The sequence below is a fragment of the Bombus affinis genome, chromosome 9, assembly GCF_024516045.1.
Source record: "Bombus affinis isolate iyBomAffi1 chromosome 9, iyBomAffi1.2, whole genome shotgun sequence".
NCBI lineage: Eukaryota > Metazoa > Arthropoda > Insecta > Hymenoptera > Apidae > Bombus > Bombus affinis.
In genome coordinates this window covers 4,944,245-4,964,540 of record NC_066352.1, presented here as the reverse complement: position 1 = coordinate 4,964,540, position 20,296 = coordinate 4,944,245, and the positions used below count along the sequence as shown (strand labels likewise).

Below are 20,296 nucleotides of genomic sequence, written 5' to 3'. Positions count from 1 at the left end.
AACATCCCTGACAGCAGGCTGACAGTCAGATTTGTACATTTTAAGTACCGAGTATTCTCTCCCTTCGGTCCTTCATTTCGCGCGATAAATAAGGCTGTAACTTCATTTAGAGAGTGATAATTAAATTGAGACGCTTCAGGCGTCCGGTAACTTTTTTCCCAACCAAACTGAACCGCCGTCGAGCTTTCCTCAAGAAACACTTCAACGTAATCTTCTCATGTTCTACGTACAGTAAATCACATTGAGGATTACTAAAAAGTCTTTGATATTTGGTAAGTGGATTTCAAAATAGCTTTGCTTATAATTCCCATCCTCGATCATGATGAGAAGTTCTTGCGTCTCATTTCTGTGCCTACGTTGCAAGCTTCGTAATTTTCAAAGCAGCATACAAATTTTGTTATCGATATGCGCGATCTCTTAACTGTTAATTAATTACGAAAGATTTTAAACAAAGATTACCAGCATGGGAGTATCTGAAGAATTAATTTGCAGCATACTTAATTCGTACGTTAGCTATTTTTTAAATCGATACAACGTTATCCATTTTACGCAAATAGATACAGATCTATATGCTATTTCGATTATTTTACAATGTTCCCAGATTTCGATCAACCATGTATCCTGTATTTAAACGCCCCAAAGCAGGATGATCGTTACTGTATCCTTACGCTGGCAATAAGCCGACGCAAGAATCGTAGTCGTTAAACAAGGTACGACCGACAGTATTCTTTATTCGAGCGCTGCTGTCGTCGGATCACGTACGTCCGGGTCAGAGAGCCGGGGGCCAGTAAAAATAAAGGAAATTTATTCGCGTAATTTAAGCGGGTGCCGGGGCGAGAGCGTGCGTTCGACCTAACCTCGAACAGACGGAAGAGCACCGATCTACCCCGTCGGGGTTGCGCCGTTCCCGCGCCGAGTGGCAATATAGTTTCCCTAATGGCGCTTAAAAAATTTTAAAAAGACGATATTAAGAATGTGACTCCGGCGGAGAAGAAGCCGAGCAAGGAGGAAAAGAGTGGAGCCGAGGTGAAGAGACTGGCTGGACAAGGAGGAAAAGTACATGACGAGGGTGAAACCAGGTTTCATTGAGAGCGGGAGGGGGGGAGGATAGGTCGAGAGACGTACTCTTCTCACAGGGGGAGGGGTAGTAGGAGCCCGGTTAATCGCCGTAAGACAACCGGAGAAATGAGCGAACAGTAACGCGGGGCTGAGCTGGTTCCTTCTTCACGCTTGGCGAGGGTCGAGGGGGTGGGTTAGGGCGGAATTTAAAGGAGTGTCGAGTGTCGGGCACGGAGCAGGTAGGAGAAAAAACGCGAAGAAATTAAAGATGAACCTTCAGTGAAATGGGGCGTGAGTTTATAAGGACCCTCCGTTTTCGAGACATTCACGTTTCTTTCTTTTGTGTTTTATCGAGGCAACGCGACACGACCAACGCTATCTCGTCGGCTTGATCGAGCCTACTACCAGATAAATGCACTTTATATCACACACACAGTACAGAGATGATAGTAGACGAGTACTGTGCAGGAATTGCGGTGAACGAGGAGAGTAGGAGAAGAGCTTCGGCCCTTTTATTTCTATGGACATTTGCAGATGCTACATTTTATTAGATATTCTATAGCATATGCAAATTCATAGCTGATCAGCAGTAATGTGTTTTTGCAACCAGTTCTTATATTCGTTTAAATGTATTAATCTGTAATACAGAAAATAGGATTTTTGTCATAGAATGACAAGGAAAAGAGTACTGCATTCTACAATTATTTTTGCTTCAATTATTTTTTATATATAATTTGTTTGAAGCTGATGTCATATGGATAAAATCATATTTTTCGAACATTTATATTCTACTATAGTTTGTTTCATGGTAGGGTTAAATAGTTCTGCAGCGTAATATCGCAGCGTTAATTTAATGAATCAAATCAATAATCGGGAACTGGACCATTAAATTTCGAAAATAAATAGAATTATTTAAACGCGAAGCGGATGACTTGAATTCCCATTTCCTTCTCAGTGGCCGATAAAACATCGTTTGCCAGTAACAATCGTGTAAGAAGGTAGAGAAGGCGAAGGTTCCTTCTTGAATACAAAATATCAATCAGCTTGAGGGGAGAACAGGGCGAGAAAAATATTCGGTAATTACGACAAGCTCCCTTGATCGTCAGACAACCCCAATCACCGTCATCTCGATTACCTTTCGAGGACGGAGATTTCGATTCTTTTTAAAAGTTCCTTCCCATTAGACAGAAGCACGTCTTATTTTTCACAACGACGTTTTAATTCTACCAAGGTCCAATACGATTGATGGAACGAAAGGAATACGAATAAGATGTATAAAAAAAAAATATATATAAAAATATATAAGAAATCAATAAACTTTAGAGATATTTATAATTATACGATGAAATCAATAATTGTAATAAACCACTTAGTACCGGTGCGATAGTACAGTAATAAATTAAACAAGATTTAAAAAAAATATGGCACTAGAAAAGGTTAATTAGTTCCTAAAATCGTAGAATAAAATGAACTGGCAACGGGACGAAAGGAAAACGAATACCAAAAGGAGAAACTCATTTCCAAGGTATCGTCGTTCATTGCGGGAAACATACAATATTCCGGTTATAAGCTTCCGAGGCCATTTTCCTTTCCACGCATCCTGGTCGTCCCCTTCGAGGTCAGAAAATCCACGTTCCAGCGTGCAAGGGGGCGCGGTATTATAACGAATCCTCGCGGAAATTAAAGGAAGGACCTTTATGTATTCTCTCGAGAATTCATACGTAGCCGGTTAATTACGAAATTCAAATTAACACAAAAAATGGGAGATCTGGAGGTGGGTGGGGACGAGAAGGGGTGGTCGAGGAGGTGGAAGAGATGGGGGGAGGGGGTGGCCGACGTTTTTTAAGGATCTCCCTTTTTAAGGTTACGGACTCGCCTACTTATTACGTTTCTCGGTAGCTCCGCTGGCGGTCTGGCAGTCGGTTATTTACCTACTCGAGGTTTTAATTACCTACCCCCTAGCTCTACGCTGGACAGAAAAGTAATCTTGGAAGTATGTGAAAGCGAGCACAGAATTTACGTAACGGACGTTAGAAACAAAGTAGGTATATTGGCCTTAGCCAAGCACTTTTCTTTGTTAGCATGAAATAACGTCTGTAGAAATAATAAGAATAGCAATCCCTCCTTTCTCTGTATTACTGCTGTACCAAAGCGGTTGTTTCAGTTTCTAGACGAATGCCGCTCGTGGAAAATTTCTACGATTATATCAGTTGCTCGAGTTTTTCTTAAATATCAAATAGCCCCAAGATCTATTTGGGCTAGGTACATTCGTTTCTTACGTTCTCTCGCGTGTTTGGTCCTTTCTTCTTAAAAATCATACAATTTTCATAAAACAGATGTAATGCATTTCTTATTCTGATTTTATCTTTAGCAATCAGCGTGATGTTAAATGCACGTACGAAGTACGGACATACCACGAGTTACTGAAGAATTTCATTTTCAAGGTTTTTACGTATTATGAATTTTACACAAATCTTTACTACTTTTATTCGATTACCTACATTCTACAGATTACATATCTTTATATTTATCTACAATATCTTCTTTCTCTCTGTGCTAAAAAATTTGATTTAACCCTCTATAATATTGTAATACCACGTAACTTAAATGGGCTTCGTTTCAACCTTCAAAATACACGAAATGCGATCGAACGTCGTTGAGGAACCGATGCCTGCGGCTGCCAGCCACGATGCTGGGTTATCGTATCGGCGTTACGAGCATCGTAAAATGTTATAGTTGCGTTATAACAAGCCATGAGAAACGGTGGCATGTGCTGAGAAAAACGTAGGAGGTTAAACAGCGAAAACGACCGAGTTTGCATTTATGTATCACTGCGAGTGTAAATTGTCGGACCAGCGTGTAAAAAGAGGGCGCGAAATCAACGATTTATTGCGATGTAAAGAGCGAAAGCCCTGATTATTGGCACGTTCAGAAGCTCGTAAGGGTGAAACGACGCTGAACATTTTTCAGAATTGTACTTCCTATAGTCGAACTTACCCTAATTAGCAATATTTTCGGTTTTTTATTAACAGAATCATGGGAACTATGAGAAGTTAGAGCATTTATTTCAACGTGAATGTTGATTGTGTTTGTTTAAAACAATTGTAAACGTTAATGCAACAGAGACAAGTATACGGGTGTACGAAGAAAAGAAGAAATTTCTAACTTTGAGACGCGAAGAGTCTCAAATTCATTCATTTAAACAAAACGTTTCTATCTGCCAGATAGTCCTAAGTGCTTGGCGCGTTACTGCACAAACGCAACCCTTTCTTCCGCCCCTTAACAGACAAAGACGTCTGTTTACACTATAATGCCGTCGTCTATAGAGAACTAAATTAAACGTCAAACAAGATGAAATACTATGGTAACATTTCTCGAACGCTATCTTCTAATAGTTAAGTCTTGATCGTAATATCGACGTCTATGGTAAGTTACGAATGAAAATCGCGCTTAACGACGGCGATAAGGGAAAACTCGGCCTCGCGTTCCTCCTCGACGTGGCAGGCAAAGCTTATAGCTTGTAATATAAAGCCCAGTTCGGCGAGACGAAGTCGGAATAAACGGAAATTACCGGGGCCATCTTGTAATTATACGGCTAATAGGAAGGTAATTTAGTGTCTCGAACTCGAGTTACCAGTGCTGCGGACGACGTCTGTAGAAGCGGTTGGTAGCCTGCGTTGCCGCGGTCTTCGCGGAAAATTAAAATAATAAACGGCATCGTTAGGATTCATCATCTGATTTTAATTTCCATTCCAAAATGATTGCGCATTATCTCCGGGCCGCCCCGTAACACCGTTTCTGGATTTACTGCTCCAGGGCCAAGCCAGACGTTGCTCACCCGCTCGTTCGTTCGCCACCTCCCTCCTCTTCGCCTCTTTTCCCTTCGTCTTCTCTAATTTTATAACCTTATTCTTTAACCGATTCTCAGAGAGACTGTTCGTTCTCCATGTATCCATCCTTTTCCCTGATTTCGAAGAATCTCCAAATGACTTGACATTTACAGGTTATCGTGGATGAAGTTTCTTCGTCCAAGAATTTCTTTGAATATTATTTCTTTTGTTTTTATTGCATTGTCATTCCTTTTGATGTTATCGTCTCGTATGTATTGACGTTTCATCTAATATTACATAATGAGAAAATATTTGATTGCTTGACTGTTTGACTGTATCGATTGCGAAAATAAAAATTTACCAACGACAGCGTTAACATAAGTTTCTTTGATGATAGATTTAAAGGGTTAAAAATGCGCGGGGAAAGAACAATTGCAGGGTGGATTGAACGCGTTATTACAGACGTAAAAGGATTGAAGACAATTTTTTAAATCCATCTAAATTGATACGTAACTTTGCGTAAGAACGATGAAAACAGGTATTGAAAAAGTTTCGTGTAATGTAGCAGATTTCTAATAAAAGCAACGTCGTAACACTGCCTTCGATATAGTAGCCAACTCGCTCGACTCTGTCGCAGTTACGGCAGTTGCAGGGCTGTTCAAATTTCACCTAGCTTTTACGACTATAAGACTATGCAATCTTACGTAGAAAAGCGAGCCGTTACGTTGCTTGATATAAAATGTAGCGATGAAATTGTATTTCAGTTACTTAAGTACTAAATAAGTTTTTAAGTTCGAACCTCAAAGCCCTAAAGTATTTCATTTCAATTTGAAAAATTAACTTCACCTCGAATTCAAAATTTCGTAATCTGTATCATCTTTCCTCTACCCCTCTTAAACTAATTTCTAACAGATGAAACAAGTCCACGATGCTGTCCACAAATTCTTACAAGCATTGCATGAAAAATAAACTACGAACTACTAATTGTTCAAACAACATTGTTCCACTTCCAGTGGAACAGGAATAAAATCTTTTGGTATAGAAGCAATACGAGAAAATCCCTATCACTAGTCTGGCTGTCAATCAATATACACGACGGAAACGTTATAGCAAACATTCAATTTATTAATAAACTTGGCTAGAATAGCTATTTAAATCGCCGCGTTGCTGAATATTCTTGTCGAATGTGTGAATTATGTGCCGGTCATTATGTCGTAGTAGCGGGAGAGCGAACATTTCGACACGGTTTTATAGGAAAAACGGGGGTGAAAGCGTCGCGGTGGCGCATCCCCCATCTCACGCGACCGACCAAAAAATATGCGCCCGACAATTTTTTGTTTTTTTCCCCAGAATCCTCGGCCATCTCTCGTCGTACGTTTCTACGGACGCGTGTTATCGCGATCGTAACGACGCGAGGGCGCGACCGCGAATACGCATCGGACGTGCGTCCCGACGATTTTGGAAAATAAAGTTTATCGCCTTCGTGGCCTCGCAGCCACTCCATATAATGGCTTGTCCGCTCGAAAATGTGAAAAGTATTACGTCGTTGCTCGTAGATTTCGACGTAATTTTTATGATGCCGCGCCAGCTCAACGTGTCGGCGAATACGATGATGGGAACGCGTTTTAGGACGAAATCTACCACCTTTTGTAACGATACATTGTGCGAACGGTTGTGAAGGAAGACTATGAAATTACTATTTTAACAAATTTTGCTTTTTCAACAACGCGTCCTAATGTACTAATTCTTATCGTTTTAACGTTTCAGAGTTAAACGTTTATTTTCTGGATCGAGAATTCAGACAAATATATTTGATACTTACGCGAGGTTAAATATAAAATAAAAAAAAAAAAAAAAATAGAAAGGACGAATTTCAATATTATCACTGTTTCGTTACTTGCAACGAATTGGAAAACTAGCAAATTTACAAAAATTAGCGAAGTAGTAGGAAGGAACGATACCTGCCGCTTACTAAGGAATTGTCCAATATTTACCATCACGTTACAAAATTATTACCATCTATGCCTATAAATCTCATGATCTACAAAAATAGCTAATATATAAATCACCACGACTCGCTCCATTAAGATTAGTTACCAAAATCTCCTTGGACTATCAAAATCTTTTATCCTCTGGATTCCTTCTAATGACAATTTTAAAGATACGAAACTTGGAAATACCTGGAGTAAGGGGATCTGATTGTGTACAGGGTGTACGGTTAGGTAAATGGCTAATTAACATTACAACTACCCGGCAGGAATCTCTGGTCGTCTCGGCAGCATTGCTGATGTTCCGGTCGCGTTCTCGCCGGTGGCGGCGTTGTTCGTACTCGCGTAATTTAAGTGTGCCACCGAAGACACGGTTTCGCCATGCGACGCCCGGCATTATCATGGTAATTTGTTAGAAACAAACATTATAATTCCAGCAAGAGAAGAGAAGAGAAGGAGGTGAGGAAGCTCGGGTACCGCGACGTTGGGTCTCGCGGCTCTTTGCCACCGCTGGAGGAAGAGGGTTGTGTCTCCATAGAGGTGGCAAGAGACTGAAGAAAAGTGGTAGGGGACCAGGACCGGGCGCTTTGCTCGGAACGGCCAAGGGTTAAGACTTGGTACCCAAGTTAAAGGCGTAAGATCTACCGTGTTTTGGACAGTGTCCATTGTCTTGGGGTTATTTATTAGAGACGGCGCCGCTGGCTTCTCGTCGTCGACGCGGCGAAGACCAAACTAAGATGGTACTCTGTGCCACATAACGGTGCTGGGATTTATATCTTGGTCCACAACCAAAACGCCATTATGCCATGGCTATGCCGGAACCCCTTCTCACCCGCCAACACTGCTGCCCAAGGATCTTCAACGGAACGGGAGATTCTGCTTGTACATGATTCCGTGGGTGATTAAGTCGCATGGATGGCCGCAAAGTTTTCCATTTAAATGGATGGCAATTAGCCGTGATCAGTCTTATTGTTCGAGCTGGTAGTACAATGGCATTAAGACCAGCCTTCTGTGTGCGCTGTCGCTGAAATTATTGCTCCCTGTGTATGAAACAAACATCGATGTCTCCTTTATGTGGTATATAGAGTGTTTATACGTATTTGAACGCTGCTTATAAAGTAGGATAAGCCTATTCCCTAACGCATATAGTTTAATATCCGAGCAAAGATGTCGGTCTGAGAATTAATACGAATTGGTAAAATAACATTTTTTTATAAAAGGAGATCCATTTGAAGAAGCATTTTAAAGTGGTGGTTTGATAACTATATTACAGTCGTATGTCAGAAATAAATGCCAAGTTTCGGATAACTACCGTGAAACGTTATAAAACGAATAATAGATGAATCGGTTCGATGCAGGGTGAAAACTCTCCAAGTGTCCGCCCGGAGGAAGTCGAAGAGGAACGGGACTTGAGGGACTAGAAAGGAGGGCGTGAGAAGGGGAAAAAGAGAAAGAGGTCGAACGTGCGCGTCTTCGAGCTCAGCTTAGGTAAAGAAGAGTAGTAGGGGGATGAACTCGCGCAGCCACCACTAAAATCCGTGCTGTGTGCCACTTCCTGCGCGAGGTGGAGCCGTGGAATTATTAGATATGCAACCGCGACGGCTGGCCTCCTACCGGCATTATTAAACTTAGTTATGAATGCCCATTAAAACTGTAAAGGAAATGCATTAGCCTGCCAAGGTATTCTAAGGCTGACAAAGCCACCCCCTGCGGATCGCCTGAGCCACTTCAGCTCGCTTCAACTCTCGCCCACCACCGGAATATCCCATCCTTCGATACTTAGGGCAATCGAACATTCTTAAGAGGGAGCTTTTTTTTCTCGTTTTTAATATTCATAAATGCTAGTAGGAATAGAGCGAGATTGTAAACGATATCGAAATTAGAGTATTACAAGATAAATAATTTGATGACTTTATACGAAGTTAATGATATTGGATTGTATATGTACCGGAGCTTAATTTTAATCTTTTGAAATTCTAAGATAGTTAAAAAGGTTAGGTTTGAGCACAAATTAGCCAGTTTATCCCCGGAGTACGAAAAACTACACCTTCTTAGAGATAAATGTAGAATTAATTTAAAATAATTAATTCCTTGTGTTATACTTCCTTCTGTTCTCTCTACAGCATTATTCTTTTTTTTCAAAGAAGAATCGTGAACTAAATTTTTAATACACTTATTTCGCATTTTCTGCCATTTTCAGTATTTTAAAAAGCTGATTTCCCTTTTTGTCTTTGTTTCCACCCTTGGTTCGTTCCAAGCGAATCCGCACGCGTCCCGTAAGATTTAGGTCAGGCCTCTATTTATCACAGCAGTTTTTAACAAATTTGTGAATCCAGTGAAAACCAAAAATGAGAAACGAAGGTCTGAACGTCCCAACAGAATATGCGAACTAAAATTTCTTAAAAACATATTTACTTGCTATTACAAAACTAATAAGAAAATGAAACAAAATTCATCTAACCCAAATGGGATAATGATTTTCAGTTAAAAGGAAACAATATATCGTAGATGCCTATTAGCATGGAATCATTGTCATCGATAATGGAGAATATTCAAGGTATGTTTCACACATACATGCTATTTTCCAAGATACAAGGAGTATTTTAACGGTACTCTGTTTTGCATGTATACTGCCTTCTTGGAAAGATAAAGCCAGTGTTCTGGCTGAAAGTTACATATAGACATGCTTAAAGGGCGTAAAAGTTACAGGATTACGTTCAAAGTTTTTAATACGTTCCAAAATTAAAAAAAAACTATACCTTCAGCAAAAAAAAAGTATTATTTTGATTAACCACTTATATACGAAACGTCTACGTAAAAGTTTCAGCGTTAATTGTAATAATTTTAAATATCAGCCCTTGAAAGTTATGTTTTCATAATCTCAGCTACAAGAAAATCAAAAAGTAAAAGATTCAAATTTCTATTCGAGAGTAAAAAGGACGCACGATCCTCTGTTCGAAAGATCAGACGAGAGTTACAACGCTTGATGAGAAGACGTCTCGATGGAACGCAAAGCCTGGGCTTCGACACATATTTGTTTTACACCCTGTACGGTGGTGAATTCCGTGTACGGTCGTACAAGCAAACGACGGGGGTGGAGGATGATCCACCAGTCAGTTGACAGGCACAGGTTAGGTGGTCTTGTACGTGTTACTGAACGAGGAGGTACGTGGAGCAATAAAATTCACGGGAAGTGTTTTACATTGGTAGAGTGGGGCCCTGTGTGCACTGTGGACACCAGGGTGAGAGAGAGCCTCGACGAATTCAGTAAGTGGCGGACAATGGCTTTTGTGGTAGACATGGACCAACTCATACCTCTTTTCTCTCCTTCCCTTCTCTGCCATGCGTATTTCGTTCTACCACCATGCCGCGCTGATACATTTTCGCTGCTGCGTCGTTTTCTTTCTTTCTTCAACGAGCGTTGGGGATTGTGATGCGATGTCGAAAAAGAAACGCAACTTTAGGCAGCAGCTATGTAGTACGAATTTCCCTCGTTTGTTAATGGTCATATGCATATACATACATACGTATATGAGTATAGAGTGATGCTGATACAAATTCGTGGTGGAAATTGGGTTAAACCATTTGGGGTGCCTTTATGGTCGGAGAAAATCAAGTGGTTCGTTTAATGTATCTGACAGTCGTTTCTAACGCGTTTCTTACTAGATCCATCTTATTATAATTTTCAGTTAATCCATTAGGAACCAAAATTGTATAAAAGAAAACATTTCAGTTGTAATTTTTTATTTTTTCAGTCAATTCTGTTTTATACTTGATTTTCTTTTCATCGTTGTTTCTTCTTCCATCAAGATCCTACAATTCTATGAACTATTCTTATTTAAATTCTGAAATTCTTTTAGGGTTTCACTTACATAATAATAAATCTCTGTACAGTATGTATTTACACATTATTCTAATACACATTTCGTATCTTGATATATGTCTCTCAATAATGCAATTTAATATTCTTTAATTTATTCCTGTAGTATATTCCAGTGCTTGATCCTTAATGCATTAATAATTCCCTAAATTCCCTATTATATCCATTTAAGAAAATTTTGTAGTAATTTTCTTTCATACATAAAGAAGCACCAAGCGTAAGATAAACATTACAACACACAGTTTGAAAATATTTCCAGCGACTGAGAAACGGAGAATAATCTGATTAAAGCTAGACACCTAGCTTTTTTTCGTACTCTGTACGTTTGGAAGCACGCGTGTAGCTACGCGACCACCCCTATACGTGTATTCTTATTGCCACGCGGTATACCAGCGTGTCCGAGTATTTACCTCTGGCAAGGAACCTCGTTGTAGGTACAAATGTCACCGTAAAATTGCTTTTTAATTATCGTCCAGAGGATTTTGCTTATTACGTGATGTTCCATTCTTTCAGCCTGAGACAGGATTTTCCGTTGTGTGTTTCGACCTTGGAACGCCATTCAGAGAGTAACCACTTTTAATTTAGATAAGATGAGCTCTTCCTACTGGATGGTATGTAGAAAAGCTCACGTAAGCTAGGTGAATTGCTACTGTACCATACATCGAAAGGATCTCACACCTTCTTTGTTCCTTTAACAAACTAGAACTACCTATGGTCGAAATACAAAACTTGTTCCAAAGAGATCAAAATGAAAGGTATTTGCAAAACTCCAGCCTTGCGAATTTATCAAATTTTTATGAAAAATTACAAATTGATGGTCTTTATCGATAGTTCCAGTAACGAAAAAAAGATATTATTACACCAGACTTTTCGCGCTATTCTTCAACGTTCGGGAAGTCAGAAAAACGCGAGAAGCTACGGGCAATGACGATCGAATTCGATTATTTTCCATAGATCACCGCGTGACTTGACGATCCCAGAGTACAGGAAAGAATTAAAACTTGTAGGTGGGAACGGGGCTAGGAGGAAGGCTTGTTATCTCGACGAGAAGGACGGGCAATTCGTTAGAGCGGCGGTAAATTCGCGAATTAAAGAACTTATTCCATTTGGGCAGCCAAAGGGGTGTGAACGCTTCCTCGTTCGTATTATCTCGCGTCGAGCGAGAAGAACAAAAAGGGTGGTGGTGCAGGTAGAGGGAAACAGAAAGGCGAGGACCAACGACGGTAGGGAATAACCTGTACGAACGACCAGGGGGTGGGTGTCGGTGGGGTCGGTTGGAAGGAAGACGAAGGGAGAAAGAGCAGAGAAAGGGACAGAGAGGACGCGTTTAGACGTTCGTTCCGCTGGTAACAAAGATAACTCTATGCAATAAAAATGATTCAAAGTTTCCCGCGGCGGATGGTGGTTCCGATGGCGGAGCGGTTGACAATAGCGCGTCTTTGTCTCCGCCCCACACCCTGATGTTACCCCGCGTTGCCTCTTTCGCCCTCCTCATCTCGTCGCCACCCCCTTCTACACTGCCTCGTCCGTATCCTGCGACACCTATCTTCCGGTTTAAAGTCCCGCCGTGCGCGCCAGGGAGGAACCTCGCTAACTTTTATTATTTACGACCGATATTTCAGTCGGCCAACGCGCATGCACGTACCGGCCATAAAGTGGCCCTTGGAACTCGGCGACGATTCAATTGACTCTTAGAAAAATTGTCAAACGAGCCTTGGTCGTTCCGAATCATTGTCCTCGATGTTAACTATGTGTAAGGTGAGAAAAATAAGAGGGTAGGTTATTAGGTGCGATACAGGTTACTAGTTCGTTGCTTCGCAATTGGATCACGGTTGGTTTGGATTTGCCAATGTTTCCTCGGGACTCTTGGTAAATATTCTAGAAATGAGCGTTTTAAGGGTATTTTGTAGAAAGTGGATGTTGATAAGTAGATATCTAGTGAAACATTTTAAAAGCATGTAATGTGAAATTTAATGATTTAGAGAAATATACGTCAGTTCTCGCTTTAATTGCTTGTTGCGTGTTACTAAGGCGTTATACCTATTGATAGACGTGAAACAAATATAGATTAATGTATTATGTATACTTCAAAGGGATGTATAGTAGGTTAGTAATAATTGATTAATCTTATCCCAGAAGATACGTATTGATAACAGATATACAGAGAGAATTTAAAACGAATGTAATTAAATAAGTGAAGCGACGAATAATAAAATTGTAATTGTCGATTCGTAGGCAAAAATATGTGTCTCTCGTTTAGAAATAAAACAAATGTTATATTACAAGAATATAATCTAACTCGGTTTTTTAAATCATCGCGCACGCCAAAAACGCATTGCTTCATGAACAATTGCTACTCTCATCTACCCAATAAAATTCTACCAACCCAACAAGTCCTTTAAATTTTTTCTGGAGATTCTGGAGATCGAGCAGAGAGGAGCAGCTACAGAAATATCCATAGAAAAAGGGGTGGACCGGCAGAAGCGGATAGAGGCACCTCAGGATTTTCCCTTATCAAATCAACGGGTGAGCGAGCGATGATCGGTCCCCGAAGAGAATGAGAGAGACAGAAAAAGGAAGAGGACGAAAGAGGTTGACCCTTGGCGAGACTTCTCTATTCCCCCTCGGCGCGTACTCTTTATCTACCTACCTACGAATACCCATACGTAACCCAGTTGAAGGGTCTGAATTTGCATTTTATTCGCAGTTGTGGACCGCGGGTTCGTGGGTAACGTTCCTCCGCGGTACGGACATTTATTTTAATTAAATTACTCCGGAGCGTCGAACAACCCATTTCCTATAAATTATCCCCTCACCGGTCTTTTGGTCTCTCGCGCGTCCGCTTGGTCGGTCGCGGTGGCGCGCGAGCGCATACACCAGGACACCCAGGCATTAATGTACCCGCTGATCCCACGGTGCCATTGAAATGAAATAAAAGCACAGCCGAGAACGAAACGTTCTGCCCATTCTCACTGTAGCGAGTTCGCCATGCCGCTTCCCTTTCATTTACCACGTAATCATTTTCCACTAGCGCGCGTATGTACGTACACCGATTAACCAGCGGGACATGGTGGTAGTGAGAGGCGCACGCGCCCTCCCCTACAAGTGTGTATATTGGTATCGTGGACCATAATTTAGCCAGAGCTTAATCGGTCCGAATCAAAAGTTCGCCGGAGAAAACGCTTTCGCGGTAATCGTCGTAAAGCGAACGCATCGTGCCGCGGTAATGGTCCAGGTTATCGAGCAACTTCTGCTTAACCAACGACCAAATGTCACTCCCGTTTTCACGGAACCATTAGTCCGACCAAAGTGATCGGAGCCCTTTTCGCACGACTCTCGTAATTTCTTTCATTGCTTGGGAATTTAAGCTTATCCGTTGAATGTACTTTTAACGATCGAGATTTTTAATTGGAATAAGAGCATAGCGTAAATGGGTTGGTGAAAAGCGAGTTAGGAAGGTTTATCACGTTTATCGATGACTGGCTTTTCATTCGATACTTAGGCTGTATTATATTTGTATACGGTAAAATTTTACGGATATCAATTACGAGGGTTGATTACCTTTTGATTGATTGTTTTTGACGACAAAATTTTTTTATATATATTACCTTAATAATAATCGATATCCAAAGAAAGTTTAATGACTGAACGAATGGGTGACTAATTAGTAAAAGTGTAAGAATGAGATTCGTAAAATCGAAATTTGTATGAGTCATTATACAAGAAAAAGTATTAAAATGAATCTGCACAACATTTTTAAACATAATAATATTACTGCATTAAAACATAATAAATACAAATTGTCGCTTCAGCATAATTTTTACTGAACTGATTGTACACTTTTAATACTAATATACTACAAATTTTTTAAGTTTTTGGAATTCTTTTAGTACAGATTATATAAAAACAGGTTGCAGTATAGAAAGTAGTTTCTAGATATCAATAAGTAAAGTTTATATAGCATTTATAACAAAAAATGTATTATTTTCATGTATCAAAGAAAGAAATCTTTTTAATTTTCACGATAAAGTTTGCAATAATTTAAAAGAACGAAATATACTATCGTTTTATTTCCATTATATGATGTTACTACATGTTATAGAAGTTTAAACGTACAAAGACAATAAAGCAAAGCGCTTGCGCACATTTTAAGAAGCGTTATGGAGGTTAGTTAGGTCTGTATACAACAAACTATTAGACGTAAATGTATACTTCATTACTGATTTCAATTCATTTTTGTATAAATCATACAATATGTCTTTGAATTAAATGTTGTTGACTTACTTGATAAGGAACATCGTTTTTTCCACGCGCTGTCGAAACGTTTAATGCCATCACACAAAATTCCTTCGGGTTCCACACGTACAGCACATTGTCACGAATTTCTAAAATGTTCCTCGTATCCTTAATATTCTTTGGCAAACTCTCCATCAAATCTACAAACAAACGTTCTTCGTTCAAACGAAGCGGATCCGTATATGAATTCATTTTCATGCGAAACGAGGTTATAACACGGCGCACTACACCAAACGACAACAACGAAGTTCCTTCACTGGTATATTTGGCGCGCAAGGCAGCCACCTTTACAAAGTCACATATGCGTGGCGACACTGTCGCGTAAACTTGGTTATTCGTTTTTAGACTTTATTGTGTTTTTCTCTAATAAATTCCAATAAAAGAAAATACATAACAAACTAAGGCTATCTATTCTTTAATATCAGGTTATGATACGAATAGTATAAAAGTATAGCCTATTTTTTTATTTATATATGTATGTTCCACTTCAGAATACTTTTCATACAGATAACATTATACTGATTTTATATTAATAAAAATTTATTAAATTACTGATGAGCTCATATTTTACTTGTAATATATTGTATTTTCTTATATGCAAATATTTAAAGTATGTATATATATACACATTTAAGTCAATGATATACATATATATATATATGTATATCAATATGTATATCATATCACATATATAAAAATTATTGTTTTACAAAAATATAAAATTTCGATTTCATTTATTTCAATACAAGAATTTCGATTTTATTTTTATATGTCGGGGAAAAATAAAAATATTTGCTTTTGCGAGCGAAGGCCCCGGAGGGATTCGAACCCTCGATCTCCTGTTTACTAGACAGGCGCTTTAACCAACTAAGCCACGGCGCCGCTGAAATTAGGTTTTTATAACTTCAAATTTACAGATAGAAATTTGTAACAATTTTATGTATCGATGATTTATATTTTTTTTTCTTTATTTAAATCGACTAAGACAAAATTTGGCCAATCAAGATGAAATTTGCTACATATCATAGAGTGAAATAGGAGAACTGAAATATAAAATCCTAGCTTTGAAAAATCATGCATTCGAAAGATACAAATATCTTTATATGTATATATAATAGATCCTTTAATGCTAGCATTAGTATGGCTGAGGTACAAATATACGTTACGTATATATTACACTCAAAACTACTTAATGAGCGAAAAGAAACGATCCTTTTAACCTCTTAGGTACAGTTGATTTTTGTGCAGGGCTGTTTCTCTGTACGACAGAGTTTGACGCGAGTTACGCGTAAACGATACAGCACTGCAATGTGTGACGGATAATTTCTACGCAAGCACGTTGGAATGAAGTTTTTGATAATTAAATTATAATTTTTCTTAAAGATATAATACATATACTTTAACTTGAATAATTTACTTTAATAATTAATAATACAATTGTGTGTGATATATTTTAAAGCACGGTACGACACATAGACCCACGTTACTCATAATGCGGTAGTGTTTTTCAAATTGCTCTTTCTTTTTTCTGTTTTGAAGCGACATTCTGAGGTTGAAGATTCTAAAAAATTATAAGGATATGGATCGGCATGTTAATAATGGTATATTTATTTTAACGGAAAGCAACAATTGATGTCTAATACTAGCAATCAAAATTTGATACTGATATCAAAAACAAAGACTATATATTCTGCCTGTATATTGTTAACACTGATATAAAACATTGCGAGGATGAAAAAAGTGTGAAGTAAGACAAATGAAATACATCATTTAGTTCAAACGGTGAACGAATGAGTCAGTAGAGTGAGCCACTATAGTGGCGCGTTGTAATATAAGATGACATCCGCGAAAGCCACTAGAGTGACGCATCGCACCTAAGGGGTTAAAGAGAGACATCAATATTAGTTGTGTTAAATAAATCACGAAAACACTGTTGCTAACGCGATCTAATAGCAGCGAAGGTTTATTACATATATAGGGGGTATGTGGGGACCTGTATCTTCAGAACGCATGACCGCGAAACTAAGATACATTTTAGATCGACAATCTTATCCAATGATTCCTATCAAATTTCATCCTGATCGATTACTGGTGCTATTTGAAATAATATACTATTAATATAAATTGGAAGCAAATATCATATACCATTTATTTCAACACTTCTGTGCTACTAATCACTAAATAATTAATCATGAAAGACTACTTTTAAAAACAATCAGTTTAGTTTCAGATTTGAACGTCTACATTTCAAACACAATTTCTTCATAACAATTTCATTTCATTTCATCATAGTCTTATCGCATAATCAAATTCGCATAACCGAATTCTATCTCTGATCTATTAACATCGACTTTGTTCGTTCAATTACTATGTGCGCATTTCGAAATATGTAATATTTGATGATAATTTTTTTAGTAAAACAACAATGGAAATATTTGCACTCAATTATAAAATGACGTTAGTAGTATTACTCTACTTGGAAATGTTATAGTTAAAGTTAAAACCAGGTGCAAACGAATGAAAGATACTGATTTTGCGCTTATTACTGTATGCGTAAAAGATTCCAAAAGCAAAAGAAACCGCCCCCGGGTGGGCTCGAACCACCAACCTTTCGGTTAACAGCCGAACGCGCTAGCCGATTGCGCCACGGAGGCTGTTGGTAGCGATGTTTTTTAAGAAGATGACAGTTATTTTATTTTTATTTTATTATATTTCGTTATCAAACTCATATAATTGATATGTGTAACTGCCTAATAAATGTTGAATCTAATTTCACATATTTTGTTTAATATTATTTCTGAATATTCTTCGTTTGTAATGATATAAAAATGAAAGACGATTTTTCACTTCGATGCGATTTGTAATACGTATATAGTACATCGGTATTGAAAGAGATAATTTTACGTTTATTCAATAAAAAAATATGAAATTAATAAATATACCTAATTCTTTGGTATACTTAGTGCGAAGCATATACAATACCATAGTAGTTTTTATATAACAGTTCGGGAGAATATAACCTCTCAATTTATAACGTTTTACATTTTCATAACACTATGTATGTTTTCAAATGAATCATATTAGATATCGAAAGCGTTAGTATGAAAAGAAAAAAAAAGAAAGGAAGAAAAGAAAAGGGATGAAACTGTACGGTAACACATTAAATATGAAGACAGCAGTCTATACATATTAAACTCGTTCAAACCTAAACATCAAAATAATAGTATCCAATTTTCTTAATCTTCACTCCTGCAAGTTAGTATGATATGATATACATTTTTAAACTTCTGTCTCGTTTGTATCAAACGTCCCGTTTTATCTTCGATAAAATATGTAAAATCATATCTCAAATGCATATCGAACAGATGTAGCTCACTTAGGACCTACTGCTAACGAAATATGTATCAGTCCCTAAACCGGCAGTGAAAGAAGGGCTGCGTCGAAAGAGGACTACAATGCGTGGTGTGCTAACCAGGAAGTAGTCCGGCAGTTGCGTCGAAGCTATATACGGTTAATTAAATGGGGTTGGCTCATTAGTAACTGTCTATATGCAAGGCGATGGCCGAGATGCGATTGGAGGGTGGTCCCAAGGTGATTTATCCGTCACGATGGATCGCAGATGTTCGACTGGTACGTGGCATGGGTCGTCACAATGCCGTAATTAGGAACGCGTTTCGTTTATACGCATGCATAATGAAATCATGTTCCTTTTTTTCATATGATGGATCGATGATAACGCTTGTAATTGTCACGTGACATGCATGGATTATTTCAATGTATGCGAGTCTTTATCGAGTGGAATGTCGATTTAAAAAATTGTTATGATATACCTGAATATTGAGATATAAGAGATTATATAAGAGAGTATTTGCAAGTAACGTCATTATGAATCATTTCTAACATTAAGGGATTCAAAATATATTTCTGATTAGTATGATTAAAAATGAATCGTTTTGGAACTGTAGAAGTGCAGTTTTCTCAATGTATTTAGATACTTGTTGTCAGGTATCTCTAAGCAACTGTGCAGTTCTAAAATCATTATCTCCTAGCTACGAGCAAAATAGAAGGTTCAGAAGAAGATAAAACTTGGAGTCGTACATTTTTACAACTGTTAGTTTCGCTGGTTCACTATTTATTACGTAACACGATCCAATTGATCCTAGCCTTAAACCAGCTTTCTAAGCATACCTACCAAGAGAAGACACTTTGGTTTGGGCATGCTGACATTAACGGCCCGTTTAAATTGTGCGTTTAATTACAAGTAAGAGACAGTCGCCATGAAATTTATCGGTCACTGTTACCATTCCCTCTGTTCCTAATCTACGAAGCAGATATCCACGGCTAAACACAACAGAACAAGTCCTTCGCGCGCAATAAGACGTTCCCCGTTGCTTTTTAGTGTCTGTCCTCAACCATGTGATTAGGTTTATCAGAAACTTATGTCAGGTCTATGATAAGCGACCAATTGCAAATTCTATGAATCACTCCTTGAGAACATAAAAAAGAAAGATAAAAATCATTCTGATCCCACTGTAAACTCCGAATTTCTTGTAAGTCATTTTTAGTTTACTCTTAACTGAGAAAAAGATTTTGCAAACAGTTGAAATGAGAAATTTAAGGAACTTGCTAATCATAAAAAATATGATTTCTTGATCGAAAAGGATTTAATGGATGCAACAAAATACTATCTTTGAACAACTCACTAAAAAACCAACAAGAGAGAAACCACCGTATATATGTATATGTATAGTATTATCAATGACACGTGAATATTAACCTGACTTTAAAATATTTGTTCTCAGTATCGAGACATTTCGTTTAAGAACACTATGAGGAAATGTCACGTTCATAAAGTGCGCTTCTTATTGGATAGAAATTCATGCCCATAAATCTAAGCGGTTCCGCCGAGAGGTCGAATCTTTCTCTAGAGTTCACAACCCCGCGTTTTCACCTTCTCTGTTTCGCTATCAAGCTTTTCTTTCTCTCTCTTTCTGTCGTTTTACACCTCGAAAACCCGTCTCGAAAGCAAGGCACTTTGCAAGCCGCGGTTGGATGTCTATGATGAAGGTGAGCACATCCTGTAACGATGTAACGGGTGAACATTGCTCACGAAATCATGACGAATTCATTCGAACTGCGAATTACCTTCCGGTCGACGGAGTTTCGCTAAATGTCCGGAAGAGGGTACATATGCAAAACGCGTGATCATCAATATTCCATCGTGGTAAACGTGGCCGAGGAAT

General features: G+C 38.4%; 1 protein-coding gene and 2 non-coding genes across 3 annotated transcripts in view; all 3 read right to left on the bottom strand.

The window, feature by feature from the left end:
* The window catches only part of LOC126920463 (nuclear pore complex protein Nup88), a 71,399-nt gene extending 56,068 nt beyond the window's left edge, over positions 1-15,331 (bottom strand). Inside the window, exon 1 of the mRNA XM_050730840.1 lies at positions 15,042-15,331. Within this exon, the coding sequence (XP_050586797.1) occupies positions 15,042-15,251 (210 nt within the window). The 5' untranslated portion in view covers positions 15,252-15,331. The remainder of the gene's footprint in view (positions 1-15,041) is intronic.
* Positions 15,332-15,861: 530 nt separating this feature from the next.
* Positions 15,862-15,935, bottom strand: Trnat-agu (transfer RNA threonine (anticodon AGU)). The gene has a single exon. It is a non-coding gene; the product is annotated as a tRNA-Thr (tRNA).
* Positions 15,936-17,633: 1,698 nt separating this feature from the next.
* On the bottom strand, positions 17,634-17,707 carry Trnan-guu (transfer RNA asparagine (anticodon GUU)). Its single transcript has one exon. It is a non-coding gene; the product is annotated as a tRNA-Asn (tRNA).
* Between the last annotated feature and the right edge of the window lie 2,589 nt (positions 17,708-20,296).